This window comes from Coregonus lavaretus (genome assembly GCF_964263955.1).
Source record: "Coregonus lavaretus genome assembly, chromosome: 7".
Taxonomy (NCBI): Eukaryota; Metazoa; Chordata; class Actinopteri; order Salmoniformes; family Salmonidae; genus Coregonus; species Coregonus lavaretus.
The window spans coordinates 55,517,103-55,538,677 of NC_139994.1; the positions used below are offsets into that span (position 1 = coordinate 55,517,103).

The 21,575-nt window shown below is 41.0% G+C and overlaps 1 protein-coding gene across 4 annotated transcripts in view; it reads right to left on the reverse strand.

Moving 5' to 3' along the window:
- LOC311132248 (Kv channel-interacting protein 4-like) overlaps nt 1-21,575 on the reverse strand; it is a gene marked incomplete at both ends in the record, with an annotated part of 300,291 nt that overhangs the window by 52,532 nt on the left and 226,184 nt on the right. Inside the window, one exon of one of the 4 annotated variants that reach the window (XM_084165478.1) lies at nt 9,369-9,480. The exons of the other annotated variants lie outside the window; for them this stretch is intronic. Within the exon in view, the coding sequence (XP_084021604.1) occupies nt 9,369-9,480 (112 nt within the window). Of the gene's footprint in view, nt 1-9,368; nt 9,481-21,575 lie in introns of those variants that run through there. 4 annotated transcript variants of the gene reach the window in all.

The window sequence follows — 21,575 nt, forward strand, 5'->3', positions numbered from 1 at the left end:
GTCTGAGTCGAATCCCAAGTCCCCTATGCTCGAGTGCGAGTCGAGTCACGAGTCCCTTTGGCTAAGCGATATACACCCTCGTAGTACGGAAGAAGCCTGAGCTGGAACGGGAAGCTAACTGAAGCTGGCTAGCTTTAGTAAAACCCTGAGTAGATCTAGCTTGTTTCGTAGTCTGAGTCACTGTGACTGGGTCTGAGGTTTTAAGTTGAACGTGGTTCCAGTCTTTTCTTCAATTTTTATGTTCCATATTTGACATTGTGCCACACTCTTTGCAACATCTGCTGAACAACTTTGGAAAGCAAAACGAATGATTCGGGGTTCTTTAGACATATTTGGTATTTTGTTACTGGTGTTTTGTTGCTCGCTCGTACTGCCGGCTTGATGGCTCAACGCTCGTCTGTTGCTAGATTTGCACCTCTATTGATTTGGCTCGGATTTGGTTGAAGAAATCTGCCCAGCAACAACTAGTGGCGGGCTGGAGGGAAGATTTTCATGTGAGCATTGAATTAGCGCAAATATTTTCCTCCTTGCACAATGGTCGTAATTGCCTGTCATATGAAATAGCCTATGAAACAAATAAGTAATTCACACAGGCTCACACACATTTAATTTTAATGTAATGTTCAATAGTTATGTCAGATTAGTAATGATGTTGAAGGGGATGAATGGTCTCTAGACGGAATTGGCTATTGCTCCTGTCAGATTGACCAGATTAGTATTTGCGATAAATTGTAACAGGCTTTCAGCTACTTTTTGTTGTTGTTGTAATCGCTCACTGATATTTGTGTAGGTTTTTTATTGCAAAGTGAAAAGTAAAGGGAGACTTGTCAGAACCTGGTTATGGGATGCAGGGGGGAAATTGGGAGGGTAGAGCGAGACGATAAATTCAAAGACAGCCTACTTTTCTATACTCAAGGGGAGAGAGAGACAAATAGCTAGACTGATGTTTTACTATTAAACGTAAAACTATTGTAAAGCAGTTTGTTTCTTAACCAGGCAAAGCTAAATAGTAGAGTGGTGACTGGTGGTTACGGGGAAGCAAGAGAGTCGCTTGCACGATGTGCAGCCTATGATCGGAGGCGGAGCCTGCCTGTCTGCCCACACTCATTGCTTGCTCCCATGCAGCTCACCAGCCGATGTAGGATGTGTGCCGGGTGTGGCACGTCCTTCCCACTGCTAGAGAACAGAACCCTCGCTGCTCTGCGTACCCAGTGCTGCTAATATTCTGCTTATCATAGTAGCCTATCCAGTCCAAGTGCAAATATATGTCATGAGAAGTCAAGTTCGAGTCACCAATGGTCGAGTCCAAGTCGAGTCAAAAGTCATGAAAATCGGGACACAAGTCTGAGTCCTGGACTCGAGTTCTACAACACTGCTTAAGGCAGTAAAATGATACTAAGCTGGCATGGCCACTTCCCTTTGATTCATGTGTCAAATCAACACAAAACTGCATGCCACATCTAAATGTAGTGCTGGTTGAGTTACACCCACATACCTATCCATACAGACTACACAGTACACATTGCACTAAATTCAACCAAGAAAACCCTGTGAATTCTCACACAGTTTCAGAATGACCTTTAATAAATAGATTCTCAGTTGTGGGCTACTGTATGCTGCAGTTGTGTCATACGCACCACAACATCAAACTGTCAAGTACAGGGAGTACAAGTAGCTCTAACTGCAAATCTAAAACTGTTCAATTGAAAACAAAGGGCAAGCAAACCAACTAGCGAACTCTGCTGAAAGCCCAAGGCCAGGCACCATCTCTGCCACAGACCCCTTTCAGAACCCAGCCTCCAAAACCAACTGCAGAGAGAACATGCACAGTGTTACGTAAGAAACCAAAGGACAAGGCTAGCAAATAAATAAAAATGTCTAGAAGCCATGTTTCTTTTTCATTGGACCTTTGGTCGCTTGACCCTCCGAACGCTGAATGACAATGACATGAATAAGACTGGCATTCAGTCTGCAGACTAAAGGTCCTTGTAATTGATGGGATTAGATGTTGGCTCGAGCTACAAAGCCAAACTACTACTAGCAGAGAGTATAAAAAAAACTGCTAAATTAGGTTTATCCACTATTCAGACATTGTATGTTGGGAAATTCTGCCCAACCAGAAACAGATGGTCTTAGATGTATATTTCTTTTTTTTTTTTTATAAATCCTAATTTATCCTGGTACTTTAAGTTAATTGAAAACCAATTTGCATGTGTTACTGTGTCGCTGAGATAGATTTACAGGCAATCTATTGTCCCTTGACAGCAACACTTTCGGTCGAGGCAAAGCAAATGACAACAGGGACGCAACTTTGTATGAGAAACACCTTCAAGAACACTATTAGAAGTCACTCCGTCAACCAAATAAGAGACAAGAAAAAGGCAGTGTGGGTGGTTATCTGCTAAAACACTCCATGTTCTCTACCCGTAATGGCTGACACAGGGTTTTAAATTGACAGTGTTCTGCTCTCATGTAATAAAAAGGTATTTCAATTAGCTATCCTATCCACACAAGAATAAAATAAATAATCCTTATGGAACAGCGGGGACTGTGAAGCAACACAAACATAGGCACAGACACATGCATACACACACATGGATTTTGTGTTGTAGATATGTAGTAGTAGAGTAGGGGCCTGAGGGCACACACTTAATGTGTTGTGAAATCTGTTGGCAATGTGTTGTAATGTTACAAAAATTGTATAACTGCCTTAATTTAGCTGGAACCCAGAAAGAGTAGCTGATGGGGATCCATAATAAATACAAATATAAATACAAGGGTGTAGTGGGTCTTAAAGTCAATCTCAGACAGTGCAGACGAACTGTTAAAGGCCCAGTGCAGTCAAAAACATGACTTCCCTGTGTTTTATATACATTTCCGAACTATGAGGTTGGAATAATACTCAGAAATTGTGAAAATGATAATGCCCTTTTAGTATAAGAGCTATTTGAAAAGACCCGCTAAAATTTCAGTTTGGTTGGATAGAGTTTTGGCCTGCCTGGTAACATCTCCAGGCAGTAAATTGGAGAGTTCCAAACCTCTCTGCCAATAACAGCTAATTTTCAGTTTTCCCGTCCCCACTCAGACTACTCCCAGACAGTCCTAGCTACATTCTTGCTTGAGAAATTGCTCTTTGCTAAGAAGCAATTTGTTTCGTTTTGACCATTTTAATTGAAAACAATCACAGTAAGGTACTTCATTGTTACCCAGAAATGATTTGATATTGAGATAAAAATGGCTGCATTGGACCTTTAACAGCAGCATCTGGCAGTCCTATTGCCTCTGACCACAAAACATCGGCTTTCATTTCTGCTCATTTCCAATGATAGCCAATGTTCATCGACACCCAGCATGTGATCTACTGTGCCAACGTTGCTTAAGCTGTGTCTTGTCCTTTAGGACAATATAGTTGAGCCAACCACAAACTACAAATAGAAAGCATGCTTTCTAGTGTGGGTCTGGTGGTGCAATGTTCATGTAATGTTTTCCGAACATGGAAATGCAATAGGAGAAATAGTGTGTTTTGCAGAGATTGATTGTTCACTGAGGTTGGGCAAGTGTTCTTTGTATAACTTTACCCTAATCAAGAACTCAAATACGAATATTCCAGTGATTAGAAAAGTATTATTATTATTATTATTTATTTTTTTATTCTACCTTTGATTACCAGACATCTGCAAGACTGAATAGCCTATCCTTCCATTCTAGAAGAGGCTAGTTGGGCATGATTGTCATCATCATCCAATTCCCTCCTAAACATGACTGGATTGGAGATAAAACATCAATGTAGTTATTGACCAACTGTCAGGCGGTCAAAAAGCTTAGCCACCAGACATCCTGTCAAGGTGATTATGCCGGGGTGAACTGATCTATGGGATAGTGACCACATCATCTGGTTTTAGCAGGTTTCTACCACACGCTGTGGAGGTTGATATCTTAATCCGACCACCATGGCAACAGATCAATACAATGACCGCTGCTGGTATTGAAAATTAGGACAAAGGACTAAATATTTAACATGCAGTATATATCAGCCTAATTTAGAGTCCAGTGTGTCGAAAATCAAAATTATTAGATACACTTGAATTAGCTTGTAGAACCGCATAGGAACAACACAAGATCTATAGATCAAACCTTGAGAATAACAGTGTGATACTGAAAGCGTGTTTGCATATGACCACTATTAATATATATATATTAAGCAATGGCATTTGAGACACATACATATATACATACACATATATATATATATATATATATATATATATATATATATACATACATACATACACATATATATACACATGTATAAACTGGAATGCTTATTGGATTTAAGCATATCAGGTGATGTGTATTTGTGTAATGAGGGAGGGTGTGGCCTAAGGAGATCAACACCCTATATCAAGGTGTGTATAATTATTAGGCACCTTCTTTTCCTCAGGCAAAATGGGCCAAAAAAGAGATTTAACTGACTCTGAAAAGTCTAAAATTGTAAAAAGTATTTCAGAGGGATACAGCACTCTTTAAATTGCTAAGATATTGGGGCGTGATCACAGAACCATCAAACGTTTTGTTGCAAATAGTAAACAGGGTCGCAAGAACCGTGTTGAGAAAAAAAGACGCAAATGAACTGCCAAAGAGTTGCCAATAATCAAACGTGAAGCTTCCAGGAACCCATTATCCTCCAGTGCTGTCATACTCCAGAGCTGCAACCTACCTGGAGTGCCCAGAAGTACAAGGTGTTCAGTGCTCAGAGACATGGCCAAGGTAAGGAAGGCTGAAACCCGACCACCACTGAACAAGACACATAAGTTGAAACGTCAAGACTGGGCCAAGAAATATCTGAAGACAGATTTTTCAAAGGTTTTATGGACTGATGAGATGAGAGTGACTCTTGACGGACCAGATGGATGGGCCCGTGGCTGGATCAGTAATGGGCACGGAGCTCCACTTCGACTCAGACGCCAGCAAGGTGGAGGTGGGGTACTGGTATGGGCTGGTATTATTAAAGATGAGCTAGTTGGACCTTTTTCGGGTTGAAGATGGACTCAAACTCAACTCCCAAACCTACTGCCAGTTTTTAGAAGACACTTTCTTCAAGCAGTGGTACAGGAAAAAGTCTGCATCTTTCAAGAAGACCATAATTTTTATGCAGGACAATGCTCCATCGCATGCATCGAAGTACTCCACTACGTGGCTAGCCAGTAAAGGCCTTAAAGATGAAAGAATAATGACATGGCCCCCTTCCTCACCTGACCTAAACCCTATTGAGAACTTGTGGTCCCTTCTTAAACGGTCGATTTACGGTGAAGGAAAACAGTACACTTCTCTGACCAGTGTCTGGGAGGCTGTAGTTGCTGCTGCACAAAAAGTTGATCGTCAACAGATCAAGAAACTGACAGACTCCATGGATGGAAGGCTTATGACTGATATTGAAAAGAAGGGTGGCTATATTGGTCACTTATTTTGTTTTTAAATGTCAGAAATGTTTATTTGTACATTTTCAGTTGTTTGTTTATTATTCTCACTTTAACAGATGAAAATAAACAAGTGAGATGAGGAACTTTTCGTTTTTCATTTAGTTGTATAATAATTCTGCACACTAATAGTTGCCCAATAATTGTGCACACATAGATATTCTCCAAAGAAAGCCAAAACCTCACTTTTACTTTCTTAAATATTCAGGTTTGAGGTTTATTAACATTTTGGATTGACCGAGAGCACTGTAGTTGTTCAATAATAAAATGAATCCTCAAACATACAAGTTGCCTAATAATTGTGCACACAGTGTATATGTATATGTGTGTGTGTGTATATATATATATATGTGAAACAATCAGCCCAAATCGATCAAGAAAGATAACCTCAACAAAAAAATATAAATATTCAGGATCGCTTTTACATTCAGCTTAATGCACACATCACTTTTCTATTTCCTATGTGAATGAGAATACTACAAGGACTCACCAACATACTCTTAAAATCAGGTGTAAAGCGTGTTTACCAAACGGCCTGATGGATGGTCTTTATTTAAACTAAAAGTGCTTACTAAATTGTTCTACTTTACTTAATTAGACAACTGTTGTTCTGCCAAACTAAACCGTTTATCTAGTCATGCCACCTTCTCTTCCCAGTACAACTGGAATCTCCCCTTACTTAGCAACATCTGAGTGGCAGTGATGTCCTTTGCCTACACCAAATGAGATGTGTACAGAACTCAGTTATTCACACTTATGATTAGCCAACACACTTCAGCACAGAGGAGAAAGGTGCCGTCTTGCGTAAGTAAGCACAAACGGCGCAATACATTGAATACACAGGCGCACGTGCGCACACACACACACCATTGTCAACTAATCCTCAAGCCCTCAATTAGTTGAATCAGGTGAGTTTGACCGGGGCTACAACAAAAATGTGTGCTGTTGGGGATAGGGGAGAGTGGGGTAGGTTGAGCCATTTTTCACATTAAGCATCACTCCATCAAGGGAAATATATTATTATTTCTAACAAAGATATCTACAGTGCCTTTAGAAAGTATTCACAGCCCTTGATTTGTTCCACATTTAGTTGTGTTACAGCCTGAATTTACAATGGATAACATTTAGATTTGTTTATCAAAGTGGAATTATGTTTTTCAAAATGTTTACAAATTAATTAAAAATGAAAAGCTGAAATGTCTTGAGTCAATAAGTATTAAACTCCTTTGTTTTGGCAAGCCTAAATAAGTTAATGAGTAAATATTTGCTTAACAAGTCACATAATAAGTTGCATGGACTCCCTCTGCATGCAATAATAGTGTTTAATATGATTTTGGAATTACTTCCTCATCTCTGTACCCCACACATACAATTATCTGTAAGGTCCATCAGTCGAGCAGTGAATTTCAGACACAGATTCAACCAAAGACCAGGGAGGTTTTCCAGTGCCGCGCAAAGAAGGGCACCTATTGGTAGATTGGTAAAAAAAGCATGATGAAGTAATTAATTACACTTTGGATGGTGTATCAATACACCCAGTCACTACAAAGATACAGGTGTCCTTCCTAATTCAGTTGCCGGAGAGAAAGGAAACCGCTCAGGGATATCACCATGAGGCCAATGTTGACTTTAAAACAGTTACAGAGTTCTGTTGGCTGTGATATGAGAAAACTGAGGATGGATCAATAACATTGTAGTTACATCACAATACTAACCTAATTGACAGAGTGAAAAGAAGGATGCCTGTACAGAATACAAATATTCCAAAACATGCATCCTGTTTGCAATAAGGCTCTAAAGTAATACTGCAAAGAAATTGACAAAACAATACACTTTTTGTCCTGGGGTCAATACAACACATTACTGATTAATTCTCCATATTTTCAAGCATAGTGGCGGCTGTATCATGTTATGGGTGTACTTGTAATCATTAAGGACTGGGGAGTTTTTCAGGATAAAAAAAGAAACGGAATGGAGCTAAGCACAGGCAAAATCCTAGAGAAAAACCTGGTTCAGTCTGCTTTTCACCAGACACTGGGAGATGAATTTACCTTTCAGCAACGCAATAACCTAAAGCACAAGGCCAAATCAACACTGGAGTTGCTTATCAAGAATACAGTGAATGCTCCTGAGTGGCCGAGATACAGTTTTGACTTAAATCTGCTTGAAAATCTATGACAAGACCTGAAATTGTCTAGCTATGATCAACAACCAATTTGACAGAGTTTGAAGAATTTTGAAAATAATAAATGGGCAAATGTTGCACAATCCAGGAGTGGAAAGCTCTAAGAGGCTTACCCAGAAAGACTCTCAGCTGTAGTCGCTGCCAAAGGTGTTTCTAACATGTATTGACTCAGGGGGTTGAGTACTTATCTAATCAAGAAATATTAGTGTTTTGTAGATCAGTGACAAAAAAATCACAATTAAATCAATTTTAATCACACTTTGTAACACAACAAAATGTGGAGAAAAAGTCAAGGGGTGTGAATACTTTCTGTAGATATATTTCAGGATGTTGTGTATCCCTGGAAATAATCAGAATTCATGTAAATATTAGTTTTATAAAAATAGCTTGTCCACCAAAAATGGCCTCTTGGCACAACTTCCCCAGTGTATGGGGTAAGTTGAGCATAGGGTCAAGGTATGTTGAGGGGCCTACACAATTCTGTATTGAATAACATATTACCACTAGCTGTCTTTATTTCCCAAACAGAATTCAACACAATCACAAATCACTTTTTTGCCTTTTAATCATTCTAAGCATCTTTTAACACAGGCTTAACACCTGACAAACACTTTGTACTTTTTAAAAAACACTTTTAACATAGGCCAGGCCCTGTTGTTAACTCATATCCCAGCAATAATGCCTTCATTTAAGCCTGGGAAGAAAACGTTTCAATTTGCTCAACTTGCCATTGGCTAAACTTACCCCATAGCCATTGGCTCAACATTTCGACTATATTAGCCCACACAGCTACAAGGATGCACTTTCATTCTAGGTTTAGGACCTCATATTGAAGCGTATAGAGACCCCAACTGATGTATAAAACCATCTTTAAATTATCTACTTTGGTTTAGATACAAGCATCATAAAACCTCTAACACAATACATTAATTTGGTTCTTCCTTCACAGACTCCATGAAATGATGACCTCTTCCTAAATATTTGGTCAAATTATATATTTTGTGTATGGTTTCCTAGAAACAAGGGGTGGCTCAACAAACCCTGTAGCCAAACTTACCCCACTCTCCCCTACTCTAGGAATGGAGATGGGAAACACTGGTTTAAGAAACATAAAATGACTTAAGCTGAACGACTTAAATTCAAGTGGCACAAATCTCTCTTGGCCTGTAGGCCAATATAAAGCACAATTGGAGATTATTTAATGTCTCTCAGTTGCCTAAGCCTCCAGCACCCATATCTTCCCCAGCTACCCTTAATGCTCCATCTCTTAATGCTCCCTTTATTTACGCCCCGAGCTCATCTTTCTGAGCTCTCGATCCCTCAGTCACTTCCCTAAACTCCTCAATTAACACAGTAGTTGACCCAGTCTTTCTCCCTGTTGTTATATTGGCTGGCAACACCCGTCTCAGTTTCACAAACTTCTCTCTAAGACACAACTTCAAATTCAAGCCTCATTTGCAAGAAAGGAGTGACAATATTTCCAAAGAAATATACTACAAATACAAAACATGTTACATAGAGCAACATATCCAAGCAAATTACAATAGAGTTTAATCAAGTTAGGAGAACCACCAATGGACACATCACTCTTGCATATACTACAATTCAAACTCCCCCAAACTATTCCCAGCCCCTCGCTCTCTCTTCGTTCTCTGTCTCGCTCTCCTTTATATCTCTGTTTCTCCTCGTCACTGTCTGTCTCTTACCCTCTGAGAAGTTGATGAGCCCCAGCAGGTGCAGCAGTTTGAGCAAGGCACACACCAGCACCACGATGCCCACTGTCTGCAGCCCCTCAGTCTCCCACACCGCGTTCAGCATGCCTCCACCATGCCCAGACCCTGTAGCCCCAGCTCCGGAGCCCGACCCAGCCTCCTCGCCCTCGGGACCCGCGCCTGCGCCCCCTGCGCTCCAGTTCCCCCACTCCCACTCCACCTCTGTCGCGCGCACCCACTCCACCTCCGTCGCCCCTACCCACCCGCCTTCAACCCGCTCACTCCCCAAATCCAGACAGGGTGGGGTGGAAGCCGTTTGCCTTAGAGTCCCAGAAAGTCTGCATACAGGAAATGTCCCATAGAGTTGCTAAGAAGTAAGAGAATAGTGTAAAGGTGCCAAAAAGATCACTTTCTCTCTCTATCTTTCACTCTCTCTCTCTCTCTATCTATATATATATATATATCTTTACCTCTCTCGGTCAAAGGAGAGTAGTGTATGTGAGTGCTACGGATGAGGAGACAATTAACTCCTATGTTCCCTCTGACAGTAGCGCTCTCTGAGACGGGAAAGAGGCAGAGTAGGGAGGGAGGGTATAAAAGAATGAGAGGGAGGGAGGTAGAGAGAGGTGTGGTACTACAGGATACAGACTCACATATTACACACTGCGTACATACACTGAGTGTACAAAACATTAGGAACACCTGCTCTGTCCATGACATAGACTGACCAGGTGAAAGCTATGATCCCTTATTGATGTCACTTGTTAAATCCACTTCAATCAGTGTAGATGAAGGGGAGGAGACCAATTAAATAATTTTAGGATTTTTCAGACTTGAGACAATAGAGACATGGATTGTGTATGCGTGCCATTTAGAAGGTGAATGGGCAAGACAAAATATTTAAGTGCCTTTGAACAGGGTATGGTAGTAGGTGCCTGGCACACTGGTTTGAGTGTGTCAAGAACTACAACGCTGCTGGGTTTTTCACTCTCAACAGTTTCCCTTGTGTATGAAGAATGGTGCACCACCATCAAATGACATCCAGCCAACTTGACACAACCGTGGGAATCATTAGTCAACTACAATGCCAACACCCCTGTGGAACTCTTTCGACACCTTGTAGAGTCCATGCCCCGACAAATTGAGGCGGCTCTGACGGCAAAAGGGAGTGCAACTCAATATTAGGGAGGTGTTCCTAATGTTTTGTACACTGAGTGTAAATATGAAATTACCCCAAAAGGGACGATCAACAAATCAGGTCAATCTGCAACGGACACTAGGCTAGTGGGTCATATGAACATCCAGTACAGTTTGCTGGCATTATTACATGAAGAAAAGTAAGCAACATTCTGTGAGTAGAGGTCTAAACTGGGTGAGAGTAGAACTATTGGATACTGGAACAGTTGTTTATTTACATAAATACTAGGGCCGGGACGATATCAGTATCACGGTACTCGTTAGTATCGTGACACGGAAACAAAACACAAAGTGGATTTAACTTCTTTAAGAAAACAGCCCTATTGTTGGAAACAAACATCATTATGTTGTCATCCAGAGTAACATGTATTTCTTTTCCAAGTTATAGCACACAATATCTTACATACAGCAGGTTTTTAAAGGACCAAAGGGTTTGGTCTGCTTCGTGTTTACATTTTTGCCATGAAAAAGATATTGCGATGCTGGTATCGTCCCGGCCCTAATAAATACATTGTTTCCAATGGGAGCACGAATTGATCACACCACATGGTAATAATGAGAAACAGTCCATTTGAAGGGGCGATGGAAAGCTACAGGGAAAACATCACCATAGATTAACATAGGCTCAGTTATGGCCGATAGTCAATTAGGAAAGTTGAAACCTCAATCTATATTCTAATAGCAGCTTTCATTTCAGTGATGAATTGTAACATAAAGCTAGAATCTTTAGTTGCTACATACATTTTGGGACTTATAAATTAATGATATATACCCATTGATTCTTAAAGGAAGCTAAAAGCCAGTGATCATACCACCACCTATTGGGCTGCTAAAGAACTGTTCATAATACCACCGACTGGTTTATGAATTCTTCCGAGCTGTTCTCCATCCACCCACTGAACCATCCTTTCAATGAACAGTTCAGTCACATGAAGGCAAAAAATAAGTGGATAACATCTTGACTGATAACACCTTTGTTACATCTAATACTGTAAGTCCCCCATTAAGAAAAATCTATACCCATTTTCTTTTACATTTTGCTAAAATTTACACAGCTCTTATACAGAATGTAAATTCAAGGACAAATGAAAACACTATTTTCATCTTCTCCTCGCATGAATAATTTAGCAAAGTGTAATAAAAAAATATATATATCAACAACATCCTGTATTTAATGTAAATGGCCTCTGGTCTTGCGATCGTTTATTGGTAAGTGTCTCATTCACAGTGCTAAGATGTCCCTAAATATTACTCTAAAAGGCCCCTGGGAGTAAGGGATCTCAAAGATCAGATGTGTGTTATTGCAGGAGAGGTACTAAGGACATATCAAGGGTAATCTGTGATACAGGTGTAAAATGCAGTACATAGCTCGTTATCAAAGTTCAACATAGCTGGGTTCTCGCTGGAGATGGGAATGTTGTGTTTTCTTTATTGATGGCAAAATTTCAAGCTAACATCAATTTGAGCAAAATGAAGGCAATATTGCACTGTAATTGAATAGTAGATTATAAGCCTACAAAATGATGCACATCCTCCTTTTTAATCATTTGATAGGGTAAGACCAACATTTTAGTTTTCCAAACAACCTCCAAATCGATTATTGTTTTTGTAGTAGCATAACATCCAACGTCTTAACCTCCAGCCACTAGATGGCTCCACCAAAGCCGAAGGAGAAGACAACCAGGATATAGTCACCAGATGAGATAATGTGTGTATTAAGAGTCTGCAACATAAGCTGCATGTGCATGGCCATCTACAATGACCTAAAAACCTAATTTTAAACAAAATATCTAACGTGTATGTAGACCTACGCATATCTTCGCACACCCACGATAGACTGATATAGCCTTCACCAACATCACGAAACTCACAACTCTGATGTCAGCACATGAAGTCTGGCAGCACATCAGTAAAGGTAGAATCATCGAATCCTACAGTACAATAGAGGAGTGAGTCATTCAGTCACCAGCACACATCTCTAGTCGCCCATGGTGTCAATTCCCTGAAACGCTGGGAGGTTCTCAGTGGAGGTTACAGCCCCAGAATGGAGGGTGATAGATGGATGGTGAATAAAACATGGGGCTGATGATGGACCAATCATAACCACTCCAGTGCATATGGATGCTGTAACCATAGCGATGAATGATTAAAGCCATGAGAGTGACAGACACCAAGGGGATGAGAGAGAGAGAGAGAGAAAGAGAGAGAGAGAAAGAGAGAGTTCTCCATCCATCATAGTTACAGATGATTGTAAAATGATTAGATAGTTACTGTATGTTTGATTGTTGTTACAATGGAGAGCATCATCAACTGACAGAAAAGGCCATTTGTGTGAATCTGGTCAAACTTTGTTTTTGTGGGAATAGAATCAACCTGTGAAAGTCCCCATATAGTTCCCATTGTCCAACAACATCTGTCTGCTGACATGTCCAGAGTAGCCAGTGTCTGAAAATGTCATTTGGCCGCGTCGATGGAGAGTGCCTCTCCATTCCAAGACTGATTCGTTATCATGGAGCACGATGTTCCACTGACAAACCCGAAGCTTTTGTTCTTCTGTCTCTGCAGGCTGAGAAATTGATTTTTGAACAGATTACATATTTTCTCTCTCATGGCTGTCTCTTGCTGCCCTCCAGCCTGCCTGGCCTGCCATATTCGCTGAGGGGGATGTTATCACCAGGCATCTGGAGGCCGAGCCATGGAGGAAGAGGTAGAAGTCAAAGTCCACTACATCAACAGTGTGTGTCTGTCTGGAAGCTGGAGCTCCTTTTGCACAGGTAATAGCAAAGACAGAATTAAATCATTAAGTTACATCATGAAAAGCCAGCAATCGATGAATAAGCACCGTACCCCAGTTGGATGGTCTTTGTCAATGGGCAAATCACAAACGCAAACATGAACACCACAGAGGAGAACGTTTTTGCTGTTGTTGAACATGTAACCCCATTCCTTGTTTATTGTTTTCCCACCATGCGTTCCTAGCCACTAGCCAGGTAGCCCAAGGTAGACATTGAGCTTCAGTGAAACTACAGGACCAAGAGGAGACAGGAGCCATCATCGATCAAAATGACGACGATGGGCATGAACTAGATCTTGTGAGTGTTCTCAGATCAGCCGACACCTGAAGCGGTCTGCTCAGGCATGCAAAGCGGCTTTGGTGTTTAGGTAGTTTTTTGGGAGCACGTTGAAAAGAGCCCGTCATATTTACAGAGGCATCGCCTGTGAAGGGGATGGCAATAAGAAGCTGCATTCACAATGAATGGTGGAGGGACTCTTACAATGCAGAGACATTTCTTAGGTGGCCTCTTTGGATCTTGCAGACACACACACGTAGACACACAAAGGAGGATGTCACATACACACAAGTAAACATGCCACGTGCCTACATCAAAAGGACACGAGACCCCTTAGGTCTGACAATAGGCTTATCGCTCATTCTAAGGGGCTACATATGCCTCCTTAATTTTTATTGCCATCAAGCCCCAGAGCTTTTTGTGAGAATTGTTCATCTTGAACGAGTGACAGTGATTTATTTTCACAACACCCAAGTTGCCAGGGTGCCCTGGGCTTGCTCCATACCATCACGCGTTAGTCAGAAACCGTCTGATTTCAAGAGACACAAAGGGCCTTAACACTCTACTGCTCAGCTCCCTTCATGCCATCTTAGACATATGTTATATATGTGTATCGATACAAAATGAACACACACACTATGCCTGCTATAGCTAAAATGATAGCATGCATCACATACTGGTATGATATTGATTGATCCATTTACACAGTGAGTTGCTGTTGGCTGTCAATGCTCATGGCTCTAGTGACAGATACAGGAGGACAATGGGCCCAATCAGTTGTACAACCAATTGCTGCTGGCTGGACAGGCAGTGAATGGCCAGTCAATGGCATTGTCTGCAGGTGGACAGTCACACAAAAGCCAGGGGTTTGAAGTCAGGACAGCATGCTGCTGCTGATAACATTGACCACTGTTCCACCCGTCTTAGCCTGGGCGCAAACATGTTCCAAAAGCCTTATATATGGATGTACTGCATGGAAGACAGAGGGCAAGCTGGCCATATGAAGGACTAGCTTTGTACTTCTGATTTACAGTATAGGCTACGCTACCATCCTTCAGTGGCAAGGTACCACAAAAAAACACAATCTTGCTGAAGAATATGAGGTGGCTGATAAACAGCACAGAAAGTGGACATAGCGAGTGAGCACCCGCTTCAGGCAATTATCTCTTGAAAGGATCATGAACATGGCGAAGAAATAGAGAAGGTATAACGTGTGTCATCTGTGTTCAATCTAAGTGTCCTTGGTTCAAGTCGGGGGTAGAGTCAGAAGCAAAGAAAGGTTGTTAATGCTCATGGTTTGTCCTATTGACCAACTGTCAATGCGGTCTGGTCTATAAAAACGTCAAAGCGTCTATTTTCTGCTGAAGACAAGCAAATAGCCTACCAATAGCCTTTAGAGAAAGACAGCGTAAAGTGATGGATGAGAGTGCCACAAAAGTCAAATTGATCGGTCCAAGCACCACAAACATTTTAGACATACACTAACGATCAAAAGTTTGGAGTCACTTGTTTTTGAAAGAAAAGCAATTTTCTTGTCCATTAAAATGTAGAGTGTAGACATTGTTAATATGGTAAATGGCTATTGTAGCTGGAAACAGCAGATTTTTTTATGGAATATCTACATAGGCGTACAGAGGCCCATTATCAGCAACCATCAGTCCTGTGTTCCAATGGCACGTTGTGTTTGCTAATCCAAGTTTATCATTTTAAAAGGCTAATTGATTAACCCTTCTGCAATTATGTTAGCACAGCTGAAAACTGTTGTGCTGATTAAAGAAGCAATAAAACTGGCATTCTTGAGACAAGTTGAGTATCTGGAGCATCAGCAATTGTGGGTTTGATTACAGGCTCAAAATGGCCAGAAACAAATAACTTTCTTCTGAAACTTCTGAGTCTATTCTTGTTCTGAGAAATGAAGGCTATTCCATGCGAGAAATTGCCAAGAAACGGAAGATCTTGTACAACGCTGTGTACTACTCCCTTCACAGATCAGCGCAAACTGGCTCTAACCAGAATAGAAAGAGGAGTGGGAGGCCCCGGTGCACAACAAAAATTGCTTTTCTTTCAAATACAAGGACATTTCTAAGTGACCCCAAACTTTTGAACAGTAGTGTATATACGGCTTCCAAAGCTTTTCCTCCAATCACAATGGGTGAGTAACACTGTTTGATGACTGACTCAACACAATACAACTCAATCAAAACGGGTCAATGGTGGCATGCACTCTGACCCCCGCTATCCCACCGTCCTTCTCAGTCAAAAGCAGGCACCATGTTTCTGACCGTACCTTCAGCGGCTTTCTAAAAGTCTCTGATTATGGGGGCGCTAAGACACAGATCTATTTAAATGGATGCTGAATGATTCAAGATTCAAGAAATAGGGAAGTGGGACCTTTTCCCCTTTCTCGTTTGTGTAATTTCATTACAGTGTGACCTGTAGTAATTAGGGCTGGGAATTGCCAGGGACCTCACGATACAAAATGATCACAATACTTAGTGCCGCTACTGTATGTATTGCGATTCTCACGATTCTGTATGTATTGCGATTCGATGTTCCAAACATATTGCTCACCATATGCCTGCTGCAGAGGGTCAATAGAGAGCATGAGAAAACAAGTTTTGATCAGTCATGGAAATAAAAGTGCTGAAAACAAATTGGCTCCCTATTGAAAAAGAAGATGGAGAACAAGCTATGAAGGAAAAATACTGGAGTTCTGGTGCAGGTACAGACAACTAGCGCAAAAATAATATTGTCAAAATGATACGATATATCGTCAAAAATAATAATTCCCCCCCCCCCCCCCCCCCCCCCCATCACTAATAGTAATGTATTATGGATCTGTTTGCTGAGAATGTGGAGGAAGAAAATACCCACTGGTTGTGTTGATGATGTTGATCACGGTAAAACTCTTCAGAGTCTCGAGGGTTTTTTGTGGTTAAGACCTAAATGGCTAGATGCTTTCGAGAAGGCATGAATAGTGGTCGGGTGCAAGTGGTTGGCTAATGCTGTGCACATGTCTAACACGGATATGATGCACACGCCAAGAAGTGTTTACAAATGGTGGGTATTACGTCCAGCCCAGGGATGGGCAGCTCATTGATTGCATGATTTCCAAGCACATTTAGGCCTAGGGCCAATATAAAGTGTCCTTATTTTAATTACCAGTCACATTGTAATCAATCCTATCAGATTATTGTATCTAACTGTGTTGAATCGAGAATTAATATCGGAAGTGAACATGAACCTTCATTATTTTATCAGGTATTCTCCCCCATTTAACATCCCAAGGGATGCAGCAATCCCCAAAGGGAATATTGCAAAACATTTAATTTTTTTACCACTTTTTCTCCCCAATTTCGTGATATCCAATTGGCTGTTACAGTCTTGTCCCATCGCTGCAACTCCCCTACGGACTCGGGGGAGGCGTAGGTCGAGAGCCATGCGTCCTCCGAAACACGACCCTGCCAAGCCGCACTGCTTCTTGACACACTGCTCGCTTAACCCGGATGCCAGCCGCACCAATGTGTCAGAGAAAACACAGTCCAACTGGTGACCGAAGTCAGCTTGCAGGCGCCCGGCCCGCCACAAAGAGTTGCTAGAGCGTGATGGGACAAGGAAATCCCAGCCGGCCAAACCCTCCCCTGACCCGGATGACGCTGAGCCATTTTGGGCACCGCCTCATGGGTCTCCCGGTCATGGCCGGCTGTGACACAGGCTGGGATCGAAACCAGGGCTGCAGTGCCTTAGACCGCTGCGCCACTCGGGAGGCCCTTATCTGTTTGGTTTTAATAATGTTCTACCACTTTATATTTGCTCCTCGTATAATTCTGTTAAATGTGTGGAGACATCCCTTGTCGTAAAGCGGTTGATGCCGGCAAAGTGTTATCAGGGGCCATCTGTGCTGATTTGCAAAACGGATCAGATATCTTCGGCAGCAGACAGGCGGAAAAAACCCAGCACATTGAGTATCTCATTGAGCGTCCAAGAGAAATACACAGTGACTACACAGTGACTGTCTGTAGATAATATAAAACGAAGGTGATAGCTACTATAGAGGTCAGTATATGGGGTGATGACTGATTTCCACTGTTATGAGAAAAGGACTGGAGCGGAGGGAAATCTAAAAGAAACACTCTCAAACTCAGTCATTTTTTTAATAAAATTAACAAGATAAAAGTCACGGTAAAGCACATTCATCAATAAACATTGTGCTAAAGCTAGGGTTCACCGCTGAAGAGGATGGAACATTTGCGGATAGTTCTTGTGATGGTACAAGTGTTGAAATTACACATTCAAGGCACATTTTGGGGGGAAAGGGTGTTGAAAACATAAAACTAATTACAATAATTACAACAGCCAGAGGTGAAGCACTTGAATGCATAAAACATGCTGTGCATGTCATATGGTACTTACCAGCATACACCACACATTTCCAACATTGGGAGAGCCAATGGTTACAAAGTCAATGAATTACCCCCTTCTGATCATTAATCACCATGTAAAGAAACAGATCCATAAATTACTGTATGTTGTTATTGCTTATGACAAGATACACTGACATTGCTTGTCTGACATTTATAAATAGATTTTTAAGTGGTGATGACAAAATGCTGAGCACAAGCAAGTCGGCAAATTAAATACTTCAACAACACCTAGTTTGCAGGAATGTGAGGAAGACAGGATTAATGATTTTAAAGATGTGAGATACAGTAGGAGGCAACATACAGTTGAAGTCGGAAGTTTACATACACCTTAGCCAAATGCATTTAAACTCAGTTTTTCACAATTCATGACATTTAATCCTAGTAAACGTTCCCTGTCTTAGGTCAGTTAGGATCACCACTTTATTTTAAGAATGTGAAATGTCAGAATAATAGTAGATAGAATGAATTATTTCAGCATTTATTTCTTTCATCACATTCCCAGTGGGTCAGAAGTTTACATACACTCAATTAGTATTTGGTAGTATTGCCTTTAAATTGTTTAACTTGGGTCAAACGTTTCGGGTAGCCTTCCACAAGCTTCCCACAATAAGTTGGATGAATTTTGGCCCATTCCTCCTGACAGAGCTGGTGTAACTGAGTCAGGTTTGTAGGCCTCCTTGATCGCACACGCTTTTTCAGTTCTGCCCACACATTTTCTATAGGAGAGGTCAGGGCTTTGTGATGGCCACTCCAATACCTTGACTTTGTTGTCCTTAAGCCATTTTGCCACAACTTTGGAAGTATGCTTGGGGTCATTGTCCATTTGGAAGACCATTTGCGACCAAGCTGTCTTGAGATGTTGCTTCAATATATCCACATAATTTTCCTTCCTCATGATGCCATCTTCCTCATGTGCACAAGTCCCTCATGCAGTAAAGCACCCCCACAGCATGATGCTGCCACCCCCGTGCTTCACAGTTGGGATGGTGTTCTTCGGCTTGCAAGCAACCCCCTTTTTCCTCCATACATAACGATGGTCATTATGGCCAAACAGTTCTATTTTTGTTTCAACAGACCAGAGGACATGTCTCAAAAAAGTACGATCTTTGTCCCCATGTGCAGTTGCAAACCGTAGTCTGGCTTTTTTATGGCGGTTTTGGAGCAATGGCTTCCTCCTTGCTGAGCGGCCTTTCAGGTTATATCGATATAGGACTCGTTTTACTGTGGATATAGATACTTTTGTACCTGTTTCCTACAGCATTTTCACAAGGTCCTTTGCTGTTGTTCTGGGATTGATTTCGCACCAAAGTACGTTCATCTCTAGGAGACAGAACGCGTCTCCTTCCTGAGCGATATGACTGCTGTGTGGTGCCATGGTGTTTATACTTGCGTTCTATTGTTTGTACAGATGAACGTGGTACCTTCAGGCATTTGGAAATAGCTCCCAAGGATGAACCAGACTTGTGGAGGTCTACATTTTTTTTCTGAGGTCTTGGCTGATTTCTTTAGATTTTTCCATGATGTCAAGCAAAGAGGCACTGAGTTTGAAGGTAGGCCTTGAAATCCATCCACAGGTACACCTTCAATTGACTCAAATTATGTCAATTAGCCTATCAGAAGCTTCTAAAGCCATGACATCATTTTCTGGAATTTTCCAAGCTGTTTAAAGGCACAGTCAACTTAGTGTATGTAAACTTCTGACCCACTGGAATTGTGATACAGTGAATTATACGTGAAATAATCTGTCTGTAAACAATTGTTGGAAAAATTACTTGTGTCATGCATAAAGTAGATGTCCTAACCGACTTGCCAAAACTACAGTTTGTTAACAAGAAATGTGTGTAGTGGTTGAAAAACGAGTTTTAATGACTCCAACCTACGTGTATGTAAACTTCCGACTTCAACTGTATATCTTTCAAAGTTTGGTATGGCCCATGACCTGTTCTATAAGGGTTATTTTAAAATGTGGAGGTGACTCCATTAAACGTCAGCTTCAAAAGCCAGTTTGACCTGGTGTAAAGGGATGAATTTGCAGAGACTTACTACTTCTGAAAATTGTCTCAAGGAGAAATTCAAAAGCTCTACGTACGGTTTGAAAGGCAGGAGATCAAAGTGAAAGTTTCGATCGGTTCTTTTACATTGCCCTTTTTTAACTTGGTCCTATTCGGGATCAAGGCAATTAGCTGTAATATCAGTTGAAGTGGCAATCAAATTGCGTAGTCTGGCCGGTAGCCTAACTGTACACACACACACACACCAGGTGAGTACAATGTCTATCAAATAGTCTCTGTTCTAACTCTTCTCTGATACAGATTTTCTTTGTGGAGGGACTTTGATATCATTGTTATTATTTTTTTGAACACCAACAGAGACTCCCATCTCTATTAAAAATGTGTATGTATACAACATAACACAAATTACAGGAATGTGTATGCGAATAAGAACATCCCATTAACTTAATGTGGCTCCCACTTGCACCGTGATGAATGATCCTGTATAACTAATGTTTGTGGAAAGACTGCCTAGTCAGGCATAATTCAATGTAAAGCTCCCTTTAGTGGCAATACACCTGCCACACCACGTCTGATATTCCAAGACATTACAAAAATTATAATAAATTGTACAGTTTGTATAACATCCGTCTTTGGTCTCTATTCAGCTATACCCAGTTAATTCATTCAGAATTTAAAGGAGGTGAAGGGGAGAACTTTAATATGAATAAAACTGACAAATACGTTGACACTAGGCTAAATCATAAGGAAAATGTAAGTCTTATTTTTATTTTATTTTCGGAAACCAATGTTGGTTTTGAAAAACAACAGTTCCATGAGTTGAATACTCATTAAAAAGCGGTAATTAGTTCTAAAGCTGATTTAAAAGCTTGAAAATGTTCTACGGAATGGTACATTGAAACACACATACAATGGTGCAAAAAAATACGAAACTCATGAATAAAGCAACAAAGCCTCTCTCATCCATCTGTTTTTGGATGGATATTTATTGATATGGTGATTTATCCACTGTGAATAATGTATTTTTAATCTGTTTATCAGTAATGGCTATAAAGAAAAACACTGTGCAAAGGTTGTCTGGCAGTTGCCATTGTATTTGCCTTTGCTTTTCAAAAGGCCAGACTGCATCTTGGAGTATTTCATATTCCTTTAGCAAAATGTGTGACCGGTCAGTCAAGAGGTGAAAAACAGCAAATGTCTCCCTCCTGAGGCAGATCTTATAACTAGACCTATGCCCATGTGCAGTTTTGTGGTTTGCATCCAGTTTGGTGCATCAACCCACCTTCTTTCTGCACAACAAGAATGTTGTTACTTTTTCATGGAGGTGTATTCACTAGAGCAAACCATAGCAAAATCTTTTCCAACTAAAACATTGTTTGCAATGGAAACGAGAGTTATTGTTTCATTCAGTTTGCTTCCGTTTGTTTCCTAGTGAAAATACCCTAGGTTATCTCGTTTGACTGGGCCCGACAGTGTCGAGGTTGGTCTTTATATCCA